We start from the raw sequence: 22,195 nt of genomic DNA, 5'->3' as shown, positions 1-22,195 counted from the left end.
AACTGAAAATGAAAATGAATTAAAACTTAACATATCTAGCCTATGTAGCAGAGGCTAACTGTTCATAACCCAAACTAAGTCAGAAAGATAATGCTACTTAACTATTTAGGTGTATTCAGTTATACATTTTTTTTTTCTTTCATGTTTGTAAAACTTTACCACATCTCGTCAGTTTCGGGGGCTGCCTATCTTTTCTGCTACTGACTGAGAGACCAGAGGTTGACTAACCAGGGCACAGAGGAGGTCGACAGCTTCCAGGATGAGCTCCTGATGTCCTATTCTGGTGACGCCCAGCTCCTCCAGCTCCTGGTGGGTGATGTGCAGCAGCTGCTCGCCCCCCATCTGCTCCCGCTCGAAACTCTTCACGTACTGCTGGAGACAGTCGTCCAGACCTGCGCAGGGCAAAGACAGACGCAGATTAGCCCGTGCTGATGTTTCTATCCACCATCACTCCGTATGAGAGGCCCGCTGGCCGGCGTACGTCGAAAAAGGACAACATATCCTTACGCTCCATGAAACGCTCATCTAGATTTTTAGGCCTCCAGGAATAAATGAAAAAGAATTGATTAATCGATAGATATACAAATAGGAGGTCCTTTTCTCAGTATTGAAAACCCTGGCCCACTTTTACATGCAACACAGATGTCTGACATGAGTGCAGACAAAAGTGTCTTGTGCTCTGCCCAATAGAAACCAAACACCAGCCAGAGAGGGCAGCTTACAAACTGTCGCCATGAAAACAATGTTGTTACAGCTTTTTTCAATATCTGAAGATGATTGTACACAATGCCGTAATGACATTTCCTGCAGGGGAAAACAAGCAATACTTTTTTCTTTTCTTTTCTTTTTTTTTTCCTTATCAGAGTTTGCAGAATGAAAAAGACAGAATTTCCTGCACATGCTGATTGATTAAGGGCGCGTCCAAATTATACCTATAGAGAGACGTGCGTAACATTGATGTACGACTTTCTGCTGTTAAGCTGTGGCCGCCTGCCACGCAGGGAGCCAGTCAGCTGCGCATGGACACGGTGGGTCCGGGATACTATTGATCAGTAAGAGCCTCAGGCTTTCGAACCAAACAAAGTCAGCAGAAAACACTCCTCCCCACAGACCTAATGAACAAGGCTGCTCGAAAATGAGCACACACACACACACACACACACACACACACACACACACAGCAAAAAAAAACGCATAAGGGGGAGCAAATCCATGCGCACATACGAGCGCACAGAGGCACAGAGAAAAACAAACAGCACACTCTGTCCCCCTGTGAACACACGCATTACAAACACAATCACACACACAAATACAATTACAACTGCGGTTGTTATTCGAGGTCTCGACACCTCCGCGGAGGCATGTTGTTAAAGACGAGTGGAGCTGTGAGGAAAACACTGATGCCCAAGGGATGCAATGTTGACAGGGAGCAGAGTGTGGTAGCACCTTAACACAGTCGCCACACACACACACACACACACACACACACACACACACACTACAAAAGATGAGCAAGAGGCATCTTGGTTTGCCATGGGACATACCACACAAAATATAAGCCTACTGTTGCTCAGAGTGACACGCAGACAAACAGTCTGTTACACGGAGGACAGCAGAGCAATTTGAGATCTTACACATCACCAAGAGGCCCCACACTGTAACAAAACTGGAGAACACTGCTTAACGGAACACGTGCCTCGTGGGCAAACCCACATGTTGGTCAGTTTTTTTTTACAAATGATAACATGCAAGGCAGTTATGATATATTATGAAGTGTTGTGTGACCATAATTGTGAAAAAAAGGTGGGTGCGGGCGGTGGCATATGTAATCTGGTTTCATAATCAAGCGATGTTCTAACATCTAAGCGGTTCTTTAAAATATTGAACATGCTTTAAACATAAATCGTTTGGAATTAAAGGTATCATAATATGCAATTTCAGTGTTTGTGCACAGTGGGGTATCTGTGGAGCCTGCCAGCCCACAAACTGTGAAAAAAGACCACCCTCTGGGTTTTTTCTGAGCTGGCTAAACCCTACAGCCTGGCTCTGAACAACTGGTTCAGATTTCTGTCCCACTCTGATGTCACAGTTGAACTCTTTTGGGGGAATCAGAGCACACTGGCGATTATCGGGAGGCGGGGCTAAAATAAATCCAGGTGTTTTAGACAGAGGGTCAAAAAGGAATGGGCAGTATGAAAACAATGATGCCTTTTCTGAACATTAGAGCATGTAAACCATTTCAAGTGGTAGCCAAAATTAAAAGTATGAACCTGAATATGAGCATCTCCTTTAAAGGTTATTCTCACCATTGGTGGAATGGGACACTGAAATACATATGCATATTTAATTTCCATGCCAATCTGTACAATTCAGCTGGCACCTCTACACTGCATACAGCACAAAACATATAGTCTTTTTAAATATAATGTATAATGCTATAGGTTAAACAATAAACAGTTCATACGATACTTCATAAATTGGCTTCAGAAAATTCTGATTTTGATCAGTTGGAAGGTGTGTGTTAACTTTTACTAGCTGGGTTGGTTTAACCAGACACATTTCATGAAGGTTTGGAATTTTTCGAAATGAATGTTCCAGCATTAAACTTTTGGTACGGACAACTTGAGCTGACCCTCAACAACAGAAACTGCTGAGTTTTTTTTTATTATCTAACCACCATAAACTGCTCTGTAAATGCTATTTTAAATGTGCATCACATTTGCATGAATCTGGAAGTCCGAATCAGTGGTAGGAAGATGAAGAGGTCTACTGTGGTATAATAAATCAAATCACCATTGTTGGTCGGAGATATGCAATAGTGAACTGAACATGCAGTTGTTAATCGTTTTTTTTAACTGGCCAGCAGCTGTAGGAGCAGTGAACATCGAGGCAGAGTGCACATTACAAGGATTTTGGAAAACAAGACCTCCTCAGCCTCACTATGGGTGGAAAAATAGCCATTTCTTGCAATCTGGCATGTCATGGATGAATGTCATCGTAATACAAATACAATAATTGACCACATTTTGGCAAAAAAAATGATGACAATTCAATATCTTCATTGCACATCTGAGATTCTCCGCGGATGGGGGGGGGGACCTTTCCCCACATTATACAAAGAGGTGTGGAATAAAGAATCAAAGAGACCCAGGCTGACTACCACTGCTTCCGCAGGGAAAGCCTCCTACTATAACTACATCCTGCTCCTGAAGCACACACACACACACACACACACACACACACACACACACACACACACGTACTGTAGGTGAATGGGGCTGCAGCGTTTGACTGCAGCGAGTGCATTCAGTGGCCGAGCACTTTAAGATGGGACGGGATCTGTTGTTTCAAACAGACGTGGACATTCGCCCACGTATTTGCATGGGCAAACGCGTAGAAATGACTCACATGTGAATACAGGCATACTTTAACACACACACACACACAAACACACACACACACACACACACACACACACACACACACACACACACACACAGAGAGTGTGACACACAGCTGTAAGCCAATCACATGAGTCAGAGCGCCTCCCCTAGAGGACAAACAGCTGATCTGGGTTCATATGCCATATGCTGGAAATAGCACATGGTGCTCACAAACCCCCAGAAAGTGAACAACACACTGGGGGTCACGTTCGTCAGTGCTGCACCTCACCACCGGACAGCTTGTGACATTAAAATCACAAAGATGTTGTTGGTTTTTTTTATTCAAGTTTTGCAGCAGTTGTGACGCGACTCAGACAACAATAAATACCCCCCCCCCCTCCCCCGCCGCCCTGATTCCTTCTGACTTCCGACTGTCATGTAACAGCAGACCTCAAATTCAAGTAGGCCATGAAGTTTAATAGGAGTCAAACAAATCCTGGCTTGCATGCAGCTGAAATAAACAAAGTCGTAATTTCTATAGACGAGTCTCTGATATGTAATCAGGGCATAAGCCTCTGCTGTGGTTTCCCCTGGGACCCATACCGACTTGGGAATAAAATGTTTTTATCGTAGCTTAACCATAGATGGAAATTGTGCTCACACCAGCTTCGGCTACAGCGGGCTCTGCTCATGTGGTGCTGGCGGGCCACTCCGCTGTGTTTTTTCTGTAAATATTGTTTTTCCTGCCGTGTCTCAGAAACGTAATATTGAACGGTATTTGCTAGTGCCTGGATATCTCTCCTGTTTTCACACTCTAACCTTTTGTATACAAGTGTTTCAACAGTCATCCACGTTTCCAGGTAGTTTTTTTTGAGTGTGAAGATCTTGATAAAGAAATGACAGAAATGAATGAGAGACGAACTGTATGTAAAAGCACATTTTAAGGGCCTAACAGCTCTGGTAAATAATAACTTATTCTCTCTCTCTATCTCTCTTTTTATTAACAAGAAGCAACACACAGCGGAACAGAGAAAATGCAATCTGTCAAACAAATTTTAAGTAGCTAGATTTTAAGTATTGAGATACTTGATAGCTAAAACAATGTTTTTTATCATCAGTGATTCATCTGCAGTGGTACTATACACTAAAGGTATGGTGAATTATAAAATATCAAATCATATTCATCAATTGAAACGACTCACAGTTTGATAATGCAATTCAAAATATCGAATAACCCCAACATTACCACCAAGGCTTCTCGTTATTCCTGTTTGTTTCCCCTTTGTCAAATATGAGGCAAATACAATTTGAGTGAGTAAAATTGACTCGTCTCCGTAAGAGACACTGACGGATCCCCTGATTCCGGCAGTCACTGAATACCAGTGTGCTGACGCTTGAGCAAGCGTCTCATGTTGACAGCTTCATCCACATTTCATGCAGCTCGCTCCGATCTTTCCCTCTTTCCTGGGCAAAAAATAAACCCCTCCCAACGCAGACACACGAGGGTTGCCAAGCAACCAGAGCGAGATAGGCCTCCGAGCAGAAGTGAAGGGATCTGCAGTTGCTGCCCCTCAGGACGCTGCACTGATGCTGGGCTAAGGAGTGCACACACACACCATAAATACACACACACACACACACACACACACACGCACTGTAGACACACTGACTCAAAGCTTGTTGAAAGGCCACGGTAAAAAAAAGAAAAAAAAGAAAGACTGCATCTACAGCTGAAACTGAACAACTCGCATCGCAGTGTCTTCGCTGCTTGGCCACTAACGTCATCTGAAATCCAACCGCCAAGCCCGTGTTATTTCCTCCGAGAGCACGTCGGGGTAAGAGTGGAGCCATGGGCTAAGAGCTGAGGTGGTCGGGCAACTGCGCCCCGTCCCATCGCCCCGTCCCCCTCTGTGAGCTTCCAGTCGGAGTAAGTGCTTCGGCGAGTGCGGAGGAGAGACACAACGCTCACTAAAAATGTTCCTACGGTGAAATATTCATCACATCATGACGGAAAATTTCTCAAGAGCGCGACGTTCCAGCTCCCCGGTGTGTGAGCTCTCGAGCGCACCGCGGCACCCGCTCCCTGACATCCAGCTAGCAGGGGGGTGTCAAGAGGAGGGGCCGCAAGAACAGGAAGGAGGAAGAACGGGGTCAACCAGGAAGCTGCAAGGAGTTCAGGGGCCGAGCTCGACTCGGACGCTCTCACCAACCGGAGACGATCTGAGGTTTCCTCTCTGGAAGCAAAATGACACGTTAACGTGAGCTTTAGCAGTCAGGAGGACTGTGTGTTAGGCTACTGTAAAATGTGTCGCTTCACATCTTCGTAAGCTCGGTTGCCTCGCTTTGTGTTTTTGTTTGGGTTATTCAGGTCGCTACTTGGCCGTTTTGGTTCCGTCTTAAAGCTCTCATCTCAAAGGGCAGCTGCTTTCACCAACCAAAAATAAAGCTCAAATACACCCACTGTCGTTTTCACCAACCAACTGACATACAAATTCAGCAACTAACTTGAGAATATATTGGAGAAATGTGGCCTTCAGCGGCGGAAGATATGTCTGACATTTCTCTGAGAAGCTGGCGGATGGCAAAACAGGGACAAAAAAAAAATGTGAACATTTGACTATCGTTTGTTGAGTGGCCAGAAATATGACTCTAAAGGTTGCTACATATCAACTGAATGTATAAATGGGCTTTGTTTTGTTTGCCAACAGTTTAGCCAGACAGACATACATATATACATCATATATACATACATATGATGTATATATACATCAAACATATATATATATATATATATATATATATATATATATATATATATATATCACCTCACATAAAGAGGTGATAATGTGTGTTGTGTTTAGAGTAGACTCTTCCCACAAGTGGCCAGAAGAATCAATCACAGGTTGAATTATTATTATTTCATCGGCGGTGAGGAGTTTGACTGCATCTAGAGGATACATGAGAAACACTAGCACCTAAACTCCTTTATGAATCTTCTGTGGTTGCTCAAACTATTGTTTCCCCCCCAAATGTTTCAGCGGTTACTCCTCGTATTCTGTTTGGTTTTTTTTCATTCAAGTTCGTGCTATCAGTGCCACAAGATGCATTGTAACGTCTGTCAGAACGCTATCGCTCACTCGAAGAGCAAATTAAAATGACTCAGTGATCCCACGGGGACGATTCAATCAAAGGGGTTTTTTTTCAGGACTCTCAAACATTTTTACAAGACCCAGCCGTTAGACTGAGCCTGAACAGTCCCCAACCCTGCTGATGGCAGCTCAGCTGAAATAAACTGTTAACGGCAGACGGTAATCCTGGCCACTATAACAGCGTGAACGCTTTAACTCTAGATCGAATTCTGTAATCTAAACTGATCCTTTAAGTCTGGGATTCACATCATTTTAGGGGGGGGGGGGGGGTTTTGCCAGAAAAATTCTCTGCAGTCTGCGGCCTCGTGTGGGATCCCTCGGCTGGGAAACTTTGCTTGGAGCTAAATGCAGCTCGTGAAAAAACAACAGGTGCAAAATGGACCCAGTAAAACACATGCGAACATACACACACACACACACACACACACACACACAGGCCCCTCTGTCCGAGCAGCCGGATGGAGCAGGTGCTTTGATATGATGCCCATTGCCTATCCCCCCCCCACCCCGTCTTTCTCCGTCATGTCCAACCCTTCCCCTTGCACACTCTCAAGCTTCCTCCCCCATCTTAGGCTGGCCAGCATCTCTTTCACTTCGCTATGCGCCTCCCCGTTTCTGAATCCACGTCCCTGCCCTCTTCTGTCTCTTGCGGGGCTGCACAGAGAGGGGAGCTCTTGTGCGTGCACGTCCACCTGCTGTGTGTTTGTGAGCGCGGCGTGTGGGATGCGAACTGGGAGTCTGAGTGTGCCGCCGCTTCCCCATCTTACGACATGTGCTGTGACTCCGGCGCGATCAGATCCGGTCTCCATGGCTACCGGTGCCCCACTTAAAGCCGCTGCTCCAGAGTTTGTGTGTCAGTGCACGTGTGTCAGCGCGCATGCACCGCAGGAGCATGCCATGTATTTCACTGGGCACGTGCGCTCCTCTGGTAAGTGCATGCACCCATGCGCGTTCATATGCAGCGCATGCACCTCCGCCATTGTTCGGTCTATGAAAATGGAGGACTTAAGGAGTTTCTGTACGTGCGTGTGCGTCTGCGTGTGTGTGTGTCTGTTTTTTCCCCATAATAAGGCATGCTCTTTAATCTTTAATGCAGCTGAAACTACAACGAGCACACAGCCAGAGCCATGGGGGAAGCGTGTTTTCCCGACACAGACTTCCTCACCATGTCAGCCGGGGACTAAATCGGGGGACACAGTATGGGACGGCCGCAAACGTTGTCCTCGACTCCCCGGGAGACATGGACAAGCAAAATAACATCCAGGGGAATAAAGCATATCCCGCTGGAGTGTACGTAGGTTGAATTTCATGGTAAAAATCTGCACATCTCATGATCGTTCTCGTGGTCATTCACTGTCCCCACACTATATCACTTTTTTTCCCCCCCAATGCCTCAGCCCGCGAGGAGGAAAGGAGAGATTACTGCAGGAAAAGTGAGCTGCCTCATTCATTCTCCCGTCAATGTACAGTATGCATCAGCAGGCTGCCGATGCCGTGCGCCTGAAAGCCCAGGGTGATCTAATGAGGTACACGCAGCACAGAGAGCAGAGAAGAAGCCCGTTTTTTTGGGATGCCTCTCAACGCTGAAGCATAGGTCCGTACGCGTCATACTTAACACATCCATTGCGTCTGTACACACCCCAGCAGAAACGTACCCCCCGCGCGCGCGCGCACACACACACACACACACACAGAGGAAACTCCTCTTGTGTGGGCGTTCAAATCAAAACAAATGAGTCATCTTTCTGTGAACCTCACCGGTGTTCTGCTGCTGGAGCAGTTCTTCCACAGCAGTTAGAAATACAGTAGAGTCTGCCTGGCCCGGTTGCCAGCTGTGTCAGGTTTCCCGAGTAGGACTGTTTTTTTTCCCATCCCTCTGTCCCGTGTTCTTTCACACGACAGGGCTGGACTGTCCGAGAGGACGGTTCAGGCTTGTGCAGCTTTTTTTACCTCTAATCTGAGTCTTGGGTAGGATGGATTCCTAAAAAGTGTGCTAAAAATCACCTGATGTCGTTTTTTATCATACAAAATATCTTATATCAGTACAGACTCATGATCGAACCAGGCCAACCGACATACAAATCACTTGCACACAACTTACACAGCCTTATTTCCAATTTACATACTGACACCCATACTGGGGAAAAAATGTACTGACATTTAATGCTTACTTTAAAAATTAGTATACTACATACAAAACATATAATCATCTATTAAAACATCATATTAATCCAAATGAAGCTGCCCAGCTGATCATAGAGAAGTTCAAATAATAGCTCAGCATCGCACAGCTATGAAACTAGTCGTCCCTATAAGCCAATGCCATTACATGGAATGAGATTGTCTCTATATAATAGCAGAATGAAAGGAACCACTTTGCATAATGACAACTTTCAATTTTGGCAGGTCCTACTTAACTACATTTTGCTGATATTGTTTAATAATAGAACATTCATTTCTGATTTTCAATGCAGTAATTTGACTTACTATCTTTACTGTTTGGTATTGCTGCAAAATTAACAAAGAGTGTGCAAATATGTGTTTTCGTGCATTTTGTTTTTAACGTTTAAAAAAAAACATGTTAAAGAAAATTCCTTCTGAATTTCAATTAAATCAAAAAGAACAAAATCAATATAGGCCTGTAGGTGCACTTAGATTACAAAAATCAATCAACAGAATCCCCAGATGTTGGTGATACCCTAAAAGAAATGTGTGTCTCAATAAGTTGATTTGTCCTTTGTATTTGATCAGCAATATTTTCAATTTTAGGGAACATTAATGTTGAATCAATTATCAATTTGCCCTCAAGCTCGGCAAGGACAATTGTGAGGAAAAAAATTGTCATTTCTATACATTATAAAAACTGGTATTCTGAAAGTTTGGAGCCTGGGACCGACACATCGGGGACGCCCCCATGGCTTGGAGGTCAGGGCGCAAACCACTGACTGTGGCGTCCCCAGTATGGGTCTGGCTGGGGACCTTTGCTGCATCTCTCTCTCTTCCCTGTTTCCTGTCATCTCTTACTGGGGCAGTCTAGTGGAGGCAGTAAATGCGTCACAGAATAATAATAATAATAATAAAAATCGAAAAAACAGGTCAGCTACACAGGCAAAAAGGCAAAGTACTTGTGTCATGACAGAATGAAAATATAATGCCAATTTGTATAAGAGATGTAGGTGAGGACAAATGTTTGCTCTATCTTCACCCGTGTGTTCTATAAATTTTCACATTCAAAAACTACTTGTCTCTGTTATGGTATTCGAGAGGAATCTCTTAAGTTCTTCTAAAGAAGGTCTCAGTGTTACTGCTCCCTAAAGAAAATGGCATGGGCCTACTCAGCTCAGCGTGAGAGAAACACAGAGCTTCCAGAAAGAGAGGCCAAAGTGAAGCCGGTGTAAACGCACAGATTAATACCGGCCTTTTCGCCTTTTACTTTATTCCCAAGAAAATGAGATCTGAGCATAGGCCTGCCACTGAGGCCCTACATGTGTGAAGCCCCACAGGAAGAAAAGAACAAGCAGGGAGCCTCTGAAGAACGGGGACAGCGCTGGGAGATGCTAGTGCATCTGTGAGCCCCTGCTCTTCATCTGAAAGAAGTCAGAAGGTGCTTTTCGAAGAACTCGTATAGGGGACCAAAAGTGTCACACTAACAATATTACACTATTGCACCAAATAGGAGTTTGGTGCAAATGTCTTCTTTGTCTTTGCTGAACTTACGATAAACCTACAGTTAAAGGCTGTTTGATTCCCTTGCACACAACGGCACATAGTGTATGGAAATGTATTTTCCCCCCGTGCAGCTCACACGTTTGAATCTTTCCACTCTCACGCTTCATATTCCATATTCTGTTGAGGTCATTTCATGATGAACATCATTTTTATAATTCCCATATTAGCAGCCAAACCCCCAGCATGTCGTACAATGTTTTTTATCCAGTTGTTAGGTCATCGTGTGCAATATTCCTCCGAACCTAGTGTAACATCCCTGGAGCAAGCAGGCAAGACCATGAATTTACCTTGGATGATATGCGTGTAACTTCCACACAGAATTTTATTTCAACACATTTTGGGGGACTGACTCATGATCTAACTAGCTTGTGCCTAAAAAATGTCAGCATGATTAAAAAAAAAAAAGAAATCTCACATGGCAGTGAGTTTCTATCTCATTGCTTCAATCTAACTGTGAGATATCCTTTGCACAAATATGTCAATTACATTACATGGTGTTTAAAAAACTGTGGGGGGGGGGGGGGGGTGAAGAAATAACATTTTATTGCATTTTCCATGTTGCAAAATTCTAACCACATTTGGCCTGTCGGTAATCTAATCTCCAATCAAATTCCAACTCGGCCTCTCTTAGTGAACGGTGCTTTCCACATGAACACCCCGCCAACCAGAGGACAAAGCTATAACTCTGCTGGAGGAGAGCAATTATAAAAACCAGCAACACCGTGGTAATGACTTCACTCAACGCATCCCTAATACTCCCTGGCCCTGTCCCCTGGGGGTCCATCGCCCACCTTGGACTCCCGATCTCAGACATCAGTGGCTTCAACATGCACGTTGAAAAAAAGGAGGAACTTGTGGTCCTGCAACACATGCAGAAATGTGGAGGCTTTTTTAAAGTCATAGATTTTAAAACGGGAAAATCTATCAATCGTGTGCGTATGTGTGTGTGTGTGTGTGTGTGTGTGTGTGTGTGTGAGTGATGAGACAGGCCGCACATATCACAAGCATCTATGGGGAACATCACATTTAGGGCTTGAGTCATCACACAAGTGGTGATTAAGTCATTCTGCTACGTAAAGGGATTGCGGACACCCTGCCTCCCCATTCCCATTGTCTGCCAACAGGCCCACCACAGTTTCTCTCACAGCTCCGTAAAGCTGACCAGTGTGTGAGAACAGCTCCTGCCACCACACGCACACACACGCATGATGAATGATTACTCATTCATACTGTCTGTTTGAGGGGATGTAGCCCATCTCTTGCCAGCAAAGCGAGCAACGGAAAAAAAAAGAAAAAAAAGAAAGAAAAGCGAGTGTGTTCGGTGCTCTTGCCTTATAAGGCAGGCGGCATTGCGCTGTCCACGGTGCTGAAACTGACTGTATCCGGCCGGAATTGGGGATTTGGGGTGAGGGTGGAGGTGGAAGGGGGGGGGGGGGGTGCAGTTAACTACATTAATCATACGCGCACGAGCACATGCGCATGCTCGCACAGACACTCTCTCTCACACACACACACACGCACGCGCGCGCGCGCACGCAGCGAGTTGTGATACGGGCTTTACAGTGGAAGAGCAGATGACATATCTTCCAGCTTCATTGATGAGAGGTGTTCTGCTGCTGCTGCTGCTGCTGCTATTGATGATGATGATGAGGATGATGATGGTGATGAGGGTGATGGAGTCAGCAGCAGCAGCAGCCTATGTATGTATATAGGCTCGGCTGCGCTCGGGGTGCGCTCTCAAGCAAGCGGGATGACAGAATGCTGAGCCTCCACTCCCTTTCCTTTTGTGGGGACATCCAGTCCACCGCACCGGCTCCGCTCAAAAGCGCATTCACTCCACTTCGGTGACTTGAGTCGGCCCCACAGTGGGGCACTCACAGCGGCTCGAATCACACATCAGCCTGCAGGTCTGGACTGGGAGAACACACATGCACACAGTTTGTGCGGCCCTCCGCTGTTCACCACCACCACCACCGTCACCCTCCTCCTCCTCCTCCTCCTCCCCTCACTCTAACCACATGCAGTATGAACACCATCAGCCCGATGCGACGAGGGGGCCCAACGTTACCTTTCATCCAGTCCAGAACTTGCTTTGGCGTCCATTTACTTATAGGTTCCATAACCAGAGCCATGGTGTCACAGTCTCTCCGAGGTGAACAGCGCAGGACTCAATGCGGGCGACATAAAACGACTTTGTCAGTCACATCTGGAATGACACGGTGATGTGTGTATCTGAGGAAAAAAGAAAAGCTTGTCAGTCTTATTCTCTCCATCAGAGCATGGCCGCCTGTAGAAACGGTGAACGGGATGCGGTGGTGCAATCCACGCGCACACACAGAGACGCGCACACTTTCTGCTCCCTCCCTCCCTCCTCTCTCTCTCTCTCTCTCTCTCTCTCGTGCCTTCCCGCCAGCAGCCCGCGCTCTGTGAGAAGTGGATTCGGTGGGCGCGAGGGGATGGAGCGACCCCTCCCCTCTCCTCTCTTCCTCCCGCCCGCCTCGCTGCAGCATCACAAGGGCCACCACTCATAATACAGACCAGGGAATGGTGCAACGCACACCATATAGGGAGGATCTCTCTCTGTCTCCATCCCCTCCTTACTCACACTCACACACACACACACACACACACACATACATATATATATATATATATATATATATATATATATATATATATATATATATATATATATATATATATACAGAAAGAGCAGGCATTTATGCACAAATGACTAAATGGTACAGCCTATGTAGCAAAAAGTCTACAATAAATAATATATTAAGTGCAGTATGGACACACTATACATACCTCTGGAATATAGTTTATGTGGTTGTATCATTTGCATTAATTTAAAGAAAAATATGTTGGTGTCCTTGCAGCGTTCCATGTCTGCAAGTTGGCAGGTCGTGCTACACCACACAGGTCCATGCACGTATGAGCAAAATCAGCATCAGTTGTCAGGCGCTGCTGTTGGGTTGTTCGGGCTCAGCGGTGAGAAACAGCGCCCCCTGCTGCGCACCTGGGACACAGGTGACGTCATGGATTAAGCAGCCCCCCCAACACACAAATACACAAACACACTACCATATAGACAAATAAGGAGGCTCACTGGCACAGTGATTCAGGTCACACACACACACATTCTGCATGTTTATATTTTCCCTTTATCCTGAGAATATTTCTCTTGAAATGTAAAAGAGGACATCAGAAAAGAAAACCTCTGGCCTGCATTTACACTTAAAACATGTAATTTAAATCTGGGAACATCATACATCAACATACACATAAAGAACAAATGAAACAGTGATTGTGGATGAACAGTCTTTATTGATGTTACATATACATGTACTCATACAAAGCATGTTTGTTTTAAAGTGCAGGGAGAAGTGCAGCTCTATTGGGTCACTCTCTACTCTCTAGTAACAACAATGACTTGAGAAGTCTGTGTTCTCACCGTAGATATAACTCTAACTTGTCGTCCTGTGTGTATGGTGTTTAAATGTGTTTTTTTGTGTATCTTTTGCGTATCTTGTGTATTTGTGTATAGCACCTTGGGCCACAAGAAAAATGCCATTCCTATATATTCTGTATATGGTAATGACAATTAAAAAACTTGAACTAAAACTTCATGTTATTGGCAGGGTACCTACCAAGGGTCAACGTTTGTTATTTCCTGGTTTTATCTGGAAAAACTAGACGTGCAACAGTTAATCGATTACTAAATTAGTTGCCAACTATTTTGATAATCGATTAATCGGTTCAATAAAGTCAACATTCTCTGATTTCAGCTTTTTAAATGTGAATATTTTCTGGTTTCTTTGCTCCTCTGTGATAGTATACTGAATATCTTTGGTGTGTGGACTAAACAAAATATCTTTCACCATTTTAGGACATTTTCTGGACCAAACATCTTTTTGATCGATTAATCAAAAAAATAATCAACAGATTAATTGATTATGTAAATAATCGTTAGTTGCAGCCCTAGAGAGAACATTTTTATGAAACATGCCAATACAAAGCCAGTCTTAAGCGCTGATATAGGGCGGCATAACAGATGACGAAATAGCAAAAGTATTTTTAAGTTAACTAAATATATGCAATATTTGAGTAGTGCAAGTTTTTTTTCATTCCCAATATAATAATGGAAACTTCTAATTGCATTTATTTTATTTAATATAGTATTATATAGTATTTCCAAAGTCAATTCTACAATGTCGTTGGATTTCAACATTTACCAAACTTCTACCTTGGGAAATAGAAAATCAATCATGTGCTTTTTTGTTGTTGTTGTTGTCAATGTTAGGATTAATAGTCAATCAAAAGCTAGCAGTCTGTTTAAGCAGTACTTTGTTGTTGTGGCCTGGTGGGGGGATTGTCCATTAAAACGTTTCCTGTAAACATCCTTCCCAGCACCTACCACACACACACACACACACACACACACACACACACACACACACACACACACGGCAGGAAGCTGTGACCTCCTCCTCCTCCAGCAACCCGCCGAACAAAGTCAACGGTGGGCGGGGCCACGGCGCTCCGCTCTCGGCCCTCTTCCGAATGTCACAGCGATGATCTCGAGCTCCCATTGGCTCCTGTCTGCGCACACGTCACAATCATGATTAGAATTGATGATCGGACGTTCTGATTTCATTGTCTCGCACGGGGGGGACTGGCGAAGAAATCTGCTGAATTTGAACGCTCGTTCTGATTTTGACATCACAAATGGTAAGCGGGGACGTGGGAGGTTCTTTTTTTGTTTTTTTTTTCCATTCCACTTCGGCTCGAGACGCCGAGTGTGTTCGCCTCCGACCGCGGCCGGGGTCAGCGAGGAGGACCGCGCCGGGGCTCGGGAAATCACAGATTTTTGGAAGGAAAAGTTTAGCCGCGGCTATCCGGTGGGAGGGCTATGCTAACGGTGGCTAACGCTGGCTGGCTCGGATATGGCCGCCCGGGCCTGCAAGCTAACGCGAGCTTGTCGTGTGTGTGTGTGTGTGTGTGTGTGTGTGTGTCGGAGCCATTGTGGCGATGCGGCGGCGCTCACCCGGTTTGTTTACCGTCTGTCTCGCGGGTCGTAAAGTTACGGCGCGCGCTTCCTGTGCGGCATTCGTGCGTCTGAAACCACCGGGGCGTACTGTGTCTGACGTGCCCGCGGCTTGTCGGCTAATTCTCCCCGTAATGTTGTTGACTGTAGCCATGCGCAGACAGCCTGCCAAAATAAAGCTGCACGGCGCACACCGGCGCTGCAACGTCCCCCTATGTGACTCAATGTTTTTCTGGAGCCTATCGCCACTCCGCTCCAAACTTGGTCTCCAGCGCGCGCGCGCGCACATTTTCTCAGCTGTTTGTAAATCCTCATACTTACTTTAACTTCGCTGGTATCTGCTCCTTCCTATCTCTCGCTTCCCCTCTCTGTCTATGATTCATAACACACAGTAACCCTTTCAATAATATTGTTCTTTTGTGTGGTGCATTTTAAAGAAAAGAAGAAAAAGAGAAGCTTACCTCCCAAAACTAAACACAAGTTACTTCAAGTGTCACCATTTATCCATTTTTTTAATACACATTATTTTGAAAAGTGGTGGGAAAAAAACTAAATTCCTGTTTGAATTAAATACCTTTTCTATTTTGTTTTTATCACACGTGGCTTATAATGCATAATCCTTGTTTTTTCTCCTCTGATTAAAAAAAACTCCAGGGTTTATTCAAGGGCACACATTTAAGCTGTTTTCAGTTGATAATACACCATAAATAAATAGATAATTAGAACAATGTCTGGTAGGCACAATGTATCATCTTGATTGATGCTTTCTTCCCCCCTTTGTAGCTTTTTCATAGCTTATTATACTTTGATTGACAGCGCGTTGTGTATCTTTCAGCCTTGCAGAGTTTCATGTAACAAATACATGACGACATGTTTGTCTTGTTTGTCTACAACAAAAGGAAACTGATTGTGTTGCACGTGCTCATAATGAGGTGGATTGTTTCATGGATTCGTTGCCTTTTCTTTCTTTTCTTTTTTTGGTCACAGTCTTTAAGCGTGGTGTGTTGTCTCGCTATGCAATTTCTCATCAGCCATACTACCTAGACGTGTGCCGGGCACACTGAGGCAGGATGACTGCAACCAGACGTGTGCCAACCTAGGAAAAATGGAGGTTTTGCTGTGACCTGCATGGCCGCCCCGTTCCCCTCCAGTAGCAGAATGGACGCGTGGCCACAGCGGCGTGGCCTGCAGACTGTGAGTATATCACAACCTGCATTTCAGTATGGGATAGAAACAATTTCATAACTGCAGCTGTTGTAACCTTGAGCCTGTGACTGAGACATTTTTTTGAGATAGATGTTATAGTTTTGTAGTTATAGTTAATGTATTTGCTGAATTAATATTAAGAACTAGCGATTAGCAGTGAACTGTCGTGTAAGTTTTTGGGGTTCTTTATCTGTGTGGTCGTCTCTCAGATGAACCTGCGCTCAGTGTTTACGCCTGAACAGCAGAGGGTCCTGGAACGTTACTATGAGAATGGGATGACCAATCAGAGCAAGGCCTGTTTCCAGCTAATACTCCAATGTGCTCAGGAGGCCAAACTGGACTTCAGCGTTGTTCGGGTAGGCCCACAAAATGTGCATGTGTGTGATGATTTGTGTTGGACCTTTGTTCTTTTTTTTTTATAAGGGATGCCCATGTAATGCTGTGTCAAGAAATTAAGGCCATGGGTCTGTGCGTTCTTCATCTTCTGCAAAGGCATGACTTCCCACTTTGCAGAAGTTGTCCCCGAAGTGTTTTGTAGAAAGTTTTATCGAGTGATGTTACAGAGTTGATTGCTTTTCCCCCTGCAGACTTGGGTTGGCAACAAAAGACGTAAGCTTGCCTCCAGGATAGACCAGAATGGAGGTGTGTCTCATTCCTTCGCCGGGGGGCTACTTTCCAATCACACGTTAGCCGGAGGTGCTCTGTCCAATCATAGCATGGCGGCAGGGGCGCTGCTTCCTGCTGAGATGGCTGCAGCGCGAAATATCCAGAATCACGTGCACCTTCTCCCTCCGTCGTCCTTCCCTTCTTTCTCGTCACCATCCTCCTCCCCTTCCTCTTCCTCACCACTGAGCAGTGGGAGCAACAACAACAACAACAACAACGACGTCATACTGACCGGGATCTACTCTTTGAACTCCGTCCCCCGCCCCCGACCACGACCCACAGTGCCCCCATCCCAGTCAGACGCAGAGCTCTCTGCGCACACGTCCTCCTCTCTGATGAACCAGGTCCTGCAGAGCAGGAACAGCTCCACCTCCTCACCCTTCCACTCCAAGATGGTGTCCCTCTCTCAGAAACTCCCACCCGTCACATCTGCCTCAGGACCTTTAGTCTACACTGCAGTCAGGAAAGGAACTTCATCCCTTGGAGAAGCAGGGGTGAGTGCCGGAGCAGGGGTAGTACCTCCCAGCTGGACTAGGCAGTACGGTACAGCACAAACACGCCCTTGGCCTTCTTCGTCGCAATCCCAGGCTCAGCTTCAGCCCAGACCTCACTCCAACCCCCAGCCTCAACCAGCTGTCCCGCAGAAGCCGCGGGTTTCCATCCCAGTGCAAAACGCTGCTCCTTCCTCCGATCAGACACCTCGTATTCAGCAGGTCTTCACCTTGTCAGAAAAAGGTGAAGGGGACCGACTTAGATCTGGACCTGCGAATACTCGGAGGGGTCAGGAGAGCCATTGGCGTGTGCCTCGACCTCTGGACGCCAGTCATAACTTCTCCATTGCCATGGAGACTGGAGATGAAGCAGACGAGTGGCAAAGGGAGGAGGAATTGGCAAATATGGCCGCTCAGACACACATCCACAAGGAGCAGACATCAGCCAGTCCAAACAGGCCTGAGGTGTCTGTGGTGAGGGGAAGCCACACGCCTCCGACGATGAGCTCCAGACCTGAACGGCTTCACAGCAACACAACTCTTCAGGGCAGCTACTCCGTCACAGCACAGACCTCACCTACAGGGGGATCCAGTCCACAGGTGGGTGAGGCTCGACTACTGCTGTTCTTTTATTCCAAGTAAATTGAAAAACTGATCGTGTCTTCTCCTTGTGTGCAGACTTCAGTCAGTGTGTCTGCTGCCCCCTGGGTTATCAGCAACTCCAGAAAGAGAACAGTAAGTACCTTTTGTCAACCCTGACAAAAGAACAACTTAAGTACGAAAAAAACAAAACATTTGACTTACAATATTCATAGCCGTATACTCTGCTCTTTTCTAGTAGGTCATAAAGCTGTGATAAACGGTGTCACTCACCGTGAGTCTGCTCATGGCCTGTGTGCATGCCGTGTAGTCAAACAGAGGTGTGCGTTTTCAGCTGCAGGATCGGACCCAGTTCAGCGACGGGGACCTCATCCAGCTGAAGCGCTACTGGGACCGAGGCATGACCAGCCTGGGCTCGGTCTGCAGGGAAAAGATCACCGCTGCTGCGAACCAACTCAATGTAGACACTGAAATAGTCAAGGTAAGCACCTCTGCAAGGTTGGACCATTTCTTAATTACTTACCACTTAATAAATGTGTTTAAGAGAAACGTAGAGAAGTGTAGGCAGCTTCCTGTCTTGTCATTTCTGCAGTAAAAAAGAAACCAGAGAGAGGTTTTGTTGACTGTCAGACCTTTGAGCCTTATTCACGTGGCCTGGCCACTTGTGTGTGACATTTAGTGAAAACAAGACTGTTTGACTTGTCTGACCTTTTTGAGATAGAAGACAACAGGAAAAAGAGTAACTTTTCTAGGTCACAGAAGTTTTCTAACTCACTTACACAAAGTTGTGTAAAAGTCTTGCAGATGTATCAGGGGCCACAGTACGGAATGCTGATGAACTAAATATAGTCTCTCAGTCCTGACACACACACACACACATGACCCACTGCCATCTCACTTACAAGGATATTAATTGCAACATAGAACAATCTCTGCCTACGGAAATATATGCCGCTATGAGGATCATCTTTGAAATCAATTGGAAAATATTTAATAAAACACAGCAAGTCATTACTAATTTAGATTTGGTTCATGGTGGCTCTATACCAGATGTTAATCGTTGATATGGCAAAGGAAAACCAAGCCTCAAGCATTTTCCCCCGACTACTTTCAAATTCATCACATCGGATATTTTACTTTGAAAAATGTATCGATATCCATGAAGTCTAGCGTACTTTTGTTCATGCTAGTAACGCTTAATCACGTTTTCTTTTGTGTGTGTGTGTTTTTTTCCTAATTTGCAGACATGGATCAGTAACAGACGGAGGAAGTACCGTCTGATGAGTATTGAAATTCCACCACCTACCGGTGGCCCTGCTGTATTTACATCCTCATCCCCTGGTAACGAATCTCCAGTGGCCCTCAGCTCCGATGAGGAGCGGTTCAGAACGCCCGACCTCGGAGATGACTTGAATGATGGGGGATCTGTCTGCCTGTCTGACAGTAAGACCAAAGATACGACACACACACACAAACACCCTCCACTATTTCCACTATTTCCACTATTTATTAATCCACACATAAGTGTGTATGTCAGTATTAATGCAGTGTTATTTCTTCTAGATGGAACCATTGACTCACAGCACAGAGACGGAGATGATGGAACCGATGTGTCCATTTGCGCTCCAATGGCCAATAATGTGGTACTTGTTTTTTTCTCTGATATTGGAATCTAATTAAATTCAGCCACGTGAGAATGGACACTGGCGGGAATAGTCTTCATACTGTGTCATGTACGGTATCAACATCCGGAAGTCTAATATCATAATAATAACTGTTTTGGATTGCACTAATTATTGTAAGGCGTTTTATACTCGTGTTAAGGATGATTGCTGTGGTGCACCAAATCAAACGCTACCTTTTTACAAATACACCTGATCCTGACCAATCACAGTCACGGTGACAAATGGATTGTAATGGCACAGCAAGTGTAATGTACCGCCTCTGCAGGGATACATGCAGTTATACTGCAGTATACTTTGATAACCAAAGATGGCTGAATGTAAATATTCAGAATGGTGATTAGTTGTCATATGAATCACTATTCTGCACATTTCTTCTACTCAGTCAGATTCATTTTGTTGTTTCTAATTCTGTTAATACCTAATAATGTCTGACAGTATTATTACTGGTATCACGGTATATGTTTTATGGTTAGTATGAGCTAATTTACCATAATTATTCGCATGATCTTAAAAGCACTATTGTGTAGTACACAAATTTTGAAGTTATGATTATTTAATCCGGTCTGTTTTTTTTACAGAAGATTGAAGTAATTGGTGAGGACGAAGCAGAAGAGGAAGACGTAGATGATGATGAATTAGTTGCCTCCGACCTAGAGCAAATGCATAACCTGCTTGAATTCAAGGTGAGGACACGCGCTGACCAAACATAAAGTGGGGGCTGCATTTAAAATCTTTTATCAAACTGAATCGTTCGTGTTAGACTAAGAATGGAAATCAGTGTAAAAAACTATATGAAGTGCCATCATCTCAAGCTTTGAATGAAATTGTTGCCCCTGTGAATCCTCTCTGCTTCAGCACGAGGAGGTGCAGTTCTTGGAGAGCGAGCTAGAGAACCAAAAACAAAAATACCTTGAGCTTGCAAGCTTTACTAAGAGCCTGCTCAGCGCTGTGAGGAATAATGACCTGGAGAGACAGCAGGTACAAACTTTTGCTGGAATATCCGGGTCAAAGTGAGTCTCAACGTTGTTTGGAACTTTCTAACCTACGATCTGCTGTTGCGTATTTGTTTAGGAACTCATGGCCAGTCTACCTCAGCCTTCAGACCAGGACTGGGACACAAGTGTGGAGAGAGGATTTCACGCTGCTGAGTCAGCAGATGCGTCCTCCAACCACGGCGACTCCCCGGCGGCCGGCGCGAGCGGTGCAGATCCTCTGCCAGCCGCGGCAATGGAAGAAGTCCCCCTGGTCACCATCAAGGAAGACCGTTCGACGACTGAATATACTGAGCCCTCTGCATCAGAGGAGGAAATGCAGGAAGCAGTTACGGAACAAAAGTGACTTATCTCATGTACATCAGCTCTCACACACACACTCACACACACGCTTATACAGATGTTTCCACACTACACACAGAAGCCGGTCTCACACAAGATGATATAATCTGTGGTCTTATGTTCACACAAACACTCTGGTTAACTCATTCTCCACTCCCAGTGCCTGTGGATTGACGCTTCACTTTGACTGTTGGGCTGACAAAGGCCTTTTTTACTGCATATCATTCGCCTTGCTCTGGACCAGCCCAGAGAGAACAATAAATGACCTCTAACTCATATCCTAATATGTTCCTTTTCTCTTTTAACACTGATTGTACAGAACAGGTGGGTTATATCAGTTTATGATAAGTCATAGGCTACTACATGACTACTGTCACAAATTGAAGACCGATTTTTTTTTTTGTAGATGTGTTTGCAGTCAAGGACACTGGTTCAATTCATGTCATACTCGTCTGACTACAGTAAGCGATCACCGTCCAGTTTGTCGACGCAGTCGGCAGTGGCCTGCCTTGTTCCCATCTTGAAAGTGAAAGATTTGAACATAAAACCTTACACACAGATCAGTTTTTACGTTCAGGTCAAGACAACGTCCACTGTGGCCGACCGCGTCTGATTTTGAACAAGTGCATGTGTTTGTGTGTGTGTGTGTGTGTGTGTGTGTGGGAGAGAGAGACAGAGCTGCAGAGAAAGTGGATGAGCTCTAAGCCTCTTATTTCCTCTTGCAGAAGGGATGGACAGGCTTACGAAACGGTGGCTTCAAAAACATACACCCGTGAGATCAGAGGCTTACATTTAGGGCAGGAGACTGTGTTGGGGTCACTTGCCCCTGCGTCACAACTAAAATGAAGCCCCCTTGTCTGTCACAGTGACGGGGACTGTTTGAGTTGCAAGCGAATGTGCAG

The 22,195-nt window shown here is 45.2% G+C and overlaps 2 protein-coding genes and 1 long non-coding RNA gene across 10 annotated transcripts in view; 2 read left to right on the top strand and 1 right to left on the bottom strand.

Annotated features, from left to right (window-relative positions):
- Positions 1–12,620, bottom strand: part of si:ch211-26b3.4 (connector enhancer of kinase suppressor of ras 2) — a 52,664-nt gene extending 40,044 nt beyond the window's left edge. For all 6 annotated transcript variants that reach the window (XM_047334279.1, XM_047334283.1, XM_047334281.1 and 3 more), the window contains exons 1-2: positions 12,330–12,620; positions 229–392 (exon numbers count right to left, since the gene is read on the bottom strand). In XM_047334279.1, the coding sequence (XP_047190235.1) occupies positions 229–392; positions 12,330–12,393 (228 nt within the window). In that variant the 5' untranslated portion in view covers positions 12,394–12,620. The remainder of the gene's footprint in view (positions 1–228; positions 393–12,329) is intronic.
- The window catches only part of LOC124850501, a 34,798-nt gene continuing 15,812 nt past the window's right edge, over positions 3,210–22,195 (top strand). Inside the window, exon 1 of the long non-coding RNA XR_007031426.1 lies at positions 3,210–3,259. This is a non-coding gene — a long non-coding RNA (uncharacterized LOC124850501). The remainder of the gene's footprint in view (positions 3,260–22,195) is intronic.
- Positions 14,785–21,569, top strand: hdx (highly divergent homeobox). 3 transcript variants are annotated; one of them, XM_035649933.2, is made up of 11 exons: positions 14,785–14,995; positions 16,343–16,505; positions 16,727–16,873; positions 17,105–18,274; positions 18,353–18,409; positions 18,609–18,755; positions 19,519–19,717; positions 19,838–19,917; positions 20,541–20,642; positions 20,815–20,937; positions 21,031–21,569. In XM_035649933.2, exons 2-11 carry the CDS (start codon positions 16,440–16,442, stop codon positions 21,295–21,297), a joined length of 2,358 nt encoding a protein of 785 aa, XP_035505826.1. In that variant the 5' UTR covers positions 14,785–14,995; positions 16,343–16,439; the 3' UTR covers positions 21,298–21,569. The 3 variants fall into 3 exon arrangements, with proteins under 3 accessions (XP_035505826.1, XP_035505825.1, XP_047190240.1); XM_035649932.2 differs by having other exon boundaries at positions 14,786–14,995; positions 20,538–20,642; XM_047334284.1 differs by having other exon boundaries at positions 14,786–14,995; positions 16,299–16,505; positions 20,538–20,642.

The sequence above is a fragment of the Scophthalmus maximus genome, chromosome 9, assembly GCF_022379125.1.
Source record: "Scophthalmus maximus strain ysfricsl-2021 chromosome 9, ASM2237912v1, whole genome shotgun sequence".
Classification (NCBI taxonomy): Eukaryota; Metazoa; Chordata; class Actinopteri; order Pleuronectiformes; family Scophthalmidae; genus Scophthalmus; species Scophthalmus maximus.
This window is presented reverse-complemented; position numbering and strand designations above follow the sequence as displayed.

Bases quoted from the DNA above. Each gene is read 5' to 3' on its own strand.
- hdx (XM_035649932.2), top strand. From the start codon at position 16,440: ATGGCCGCCCCGTTCCCCTCCAGTAGCAGAATGGACGCGTGGCCACAG. The intron at 18,410-18,608 runs GTAAGTACCTTT...GTGCGTTTTCAG, and splicing joins GCAACTCCAGAAAGAGAACA to CTGCAGGATCGGACCCAGTT. The intron at 20,938-21,030 runs GTACAAACTTTT...GTATTTGTTTAG, and splicing joins ATGACCTGGAGAGACAGCAG to GAACTCATGGCCAGTCTACC.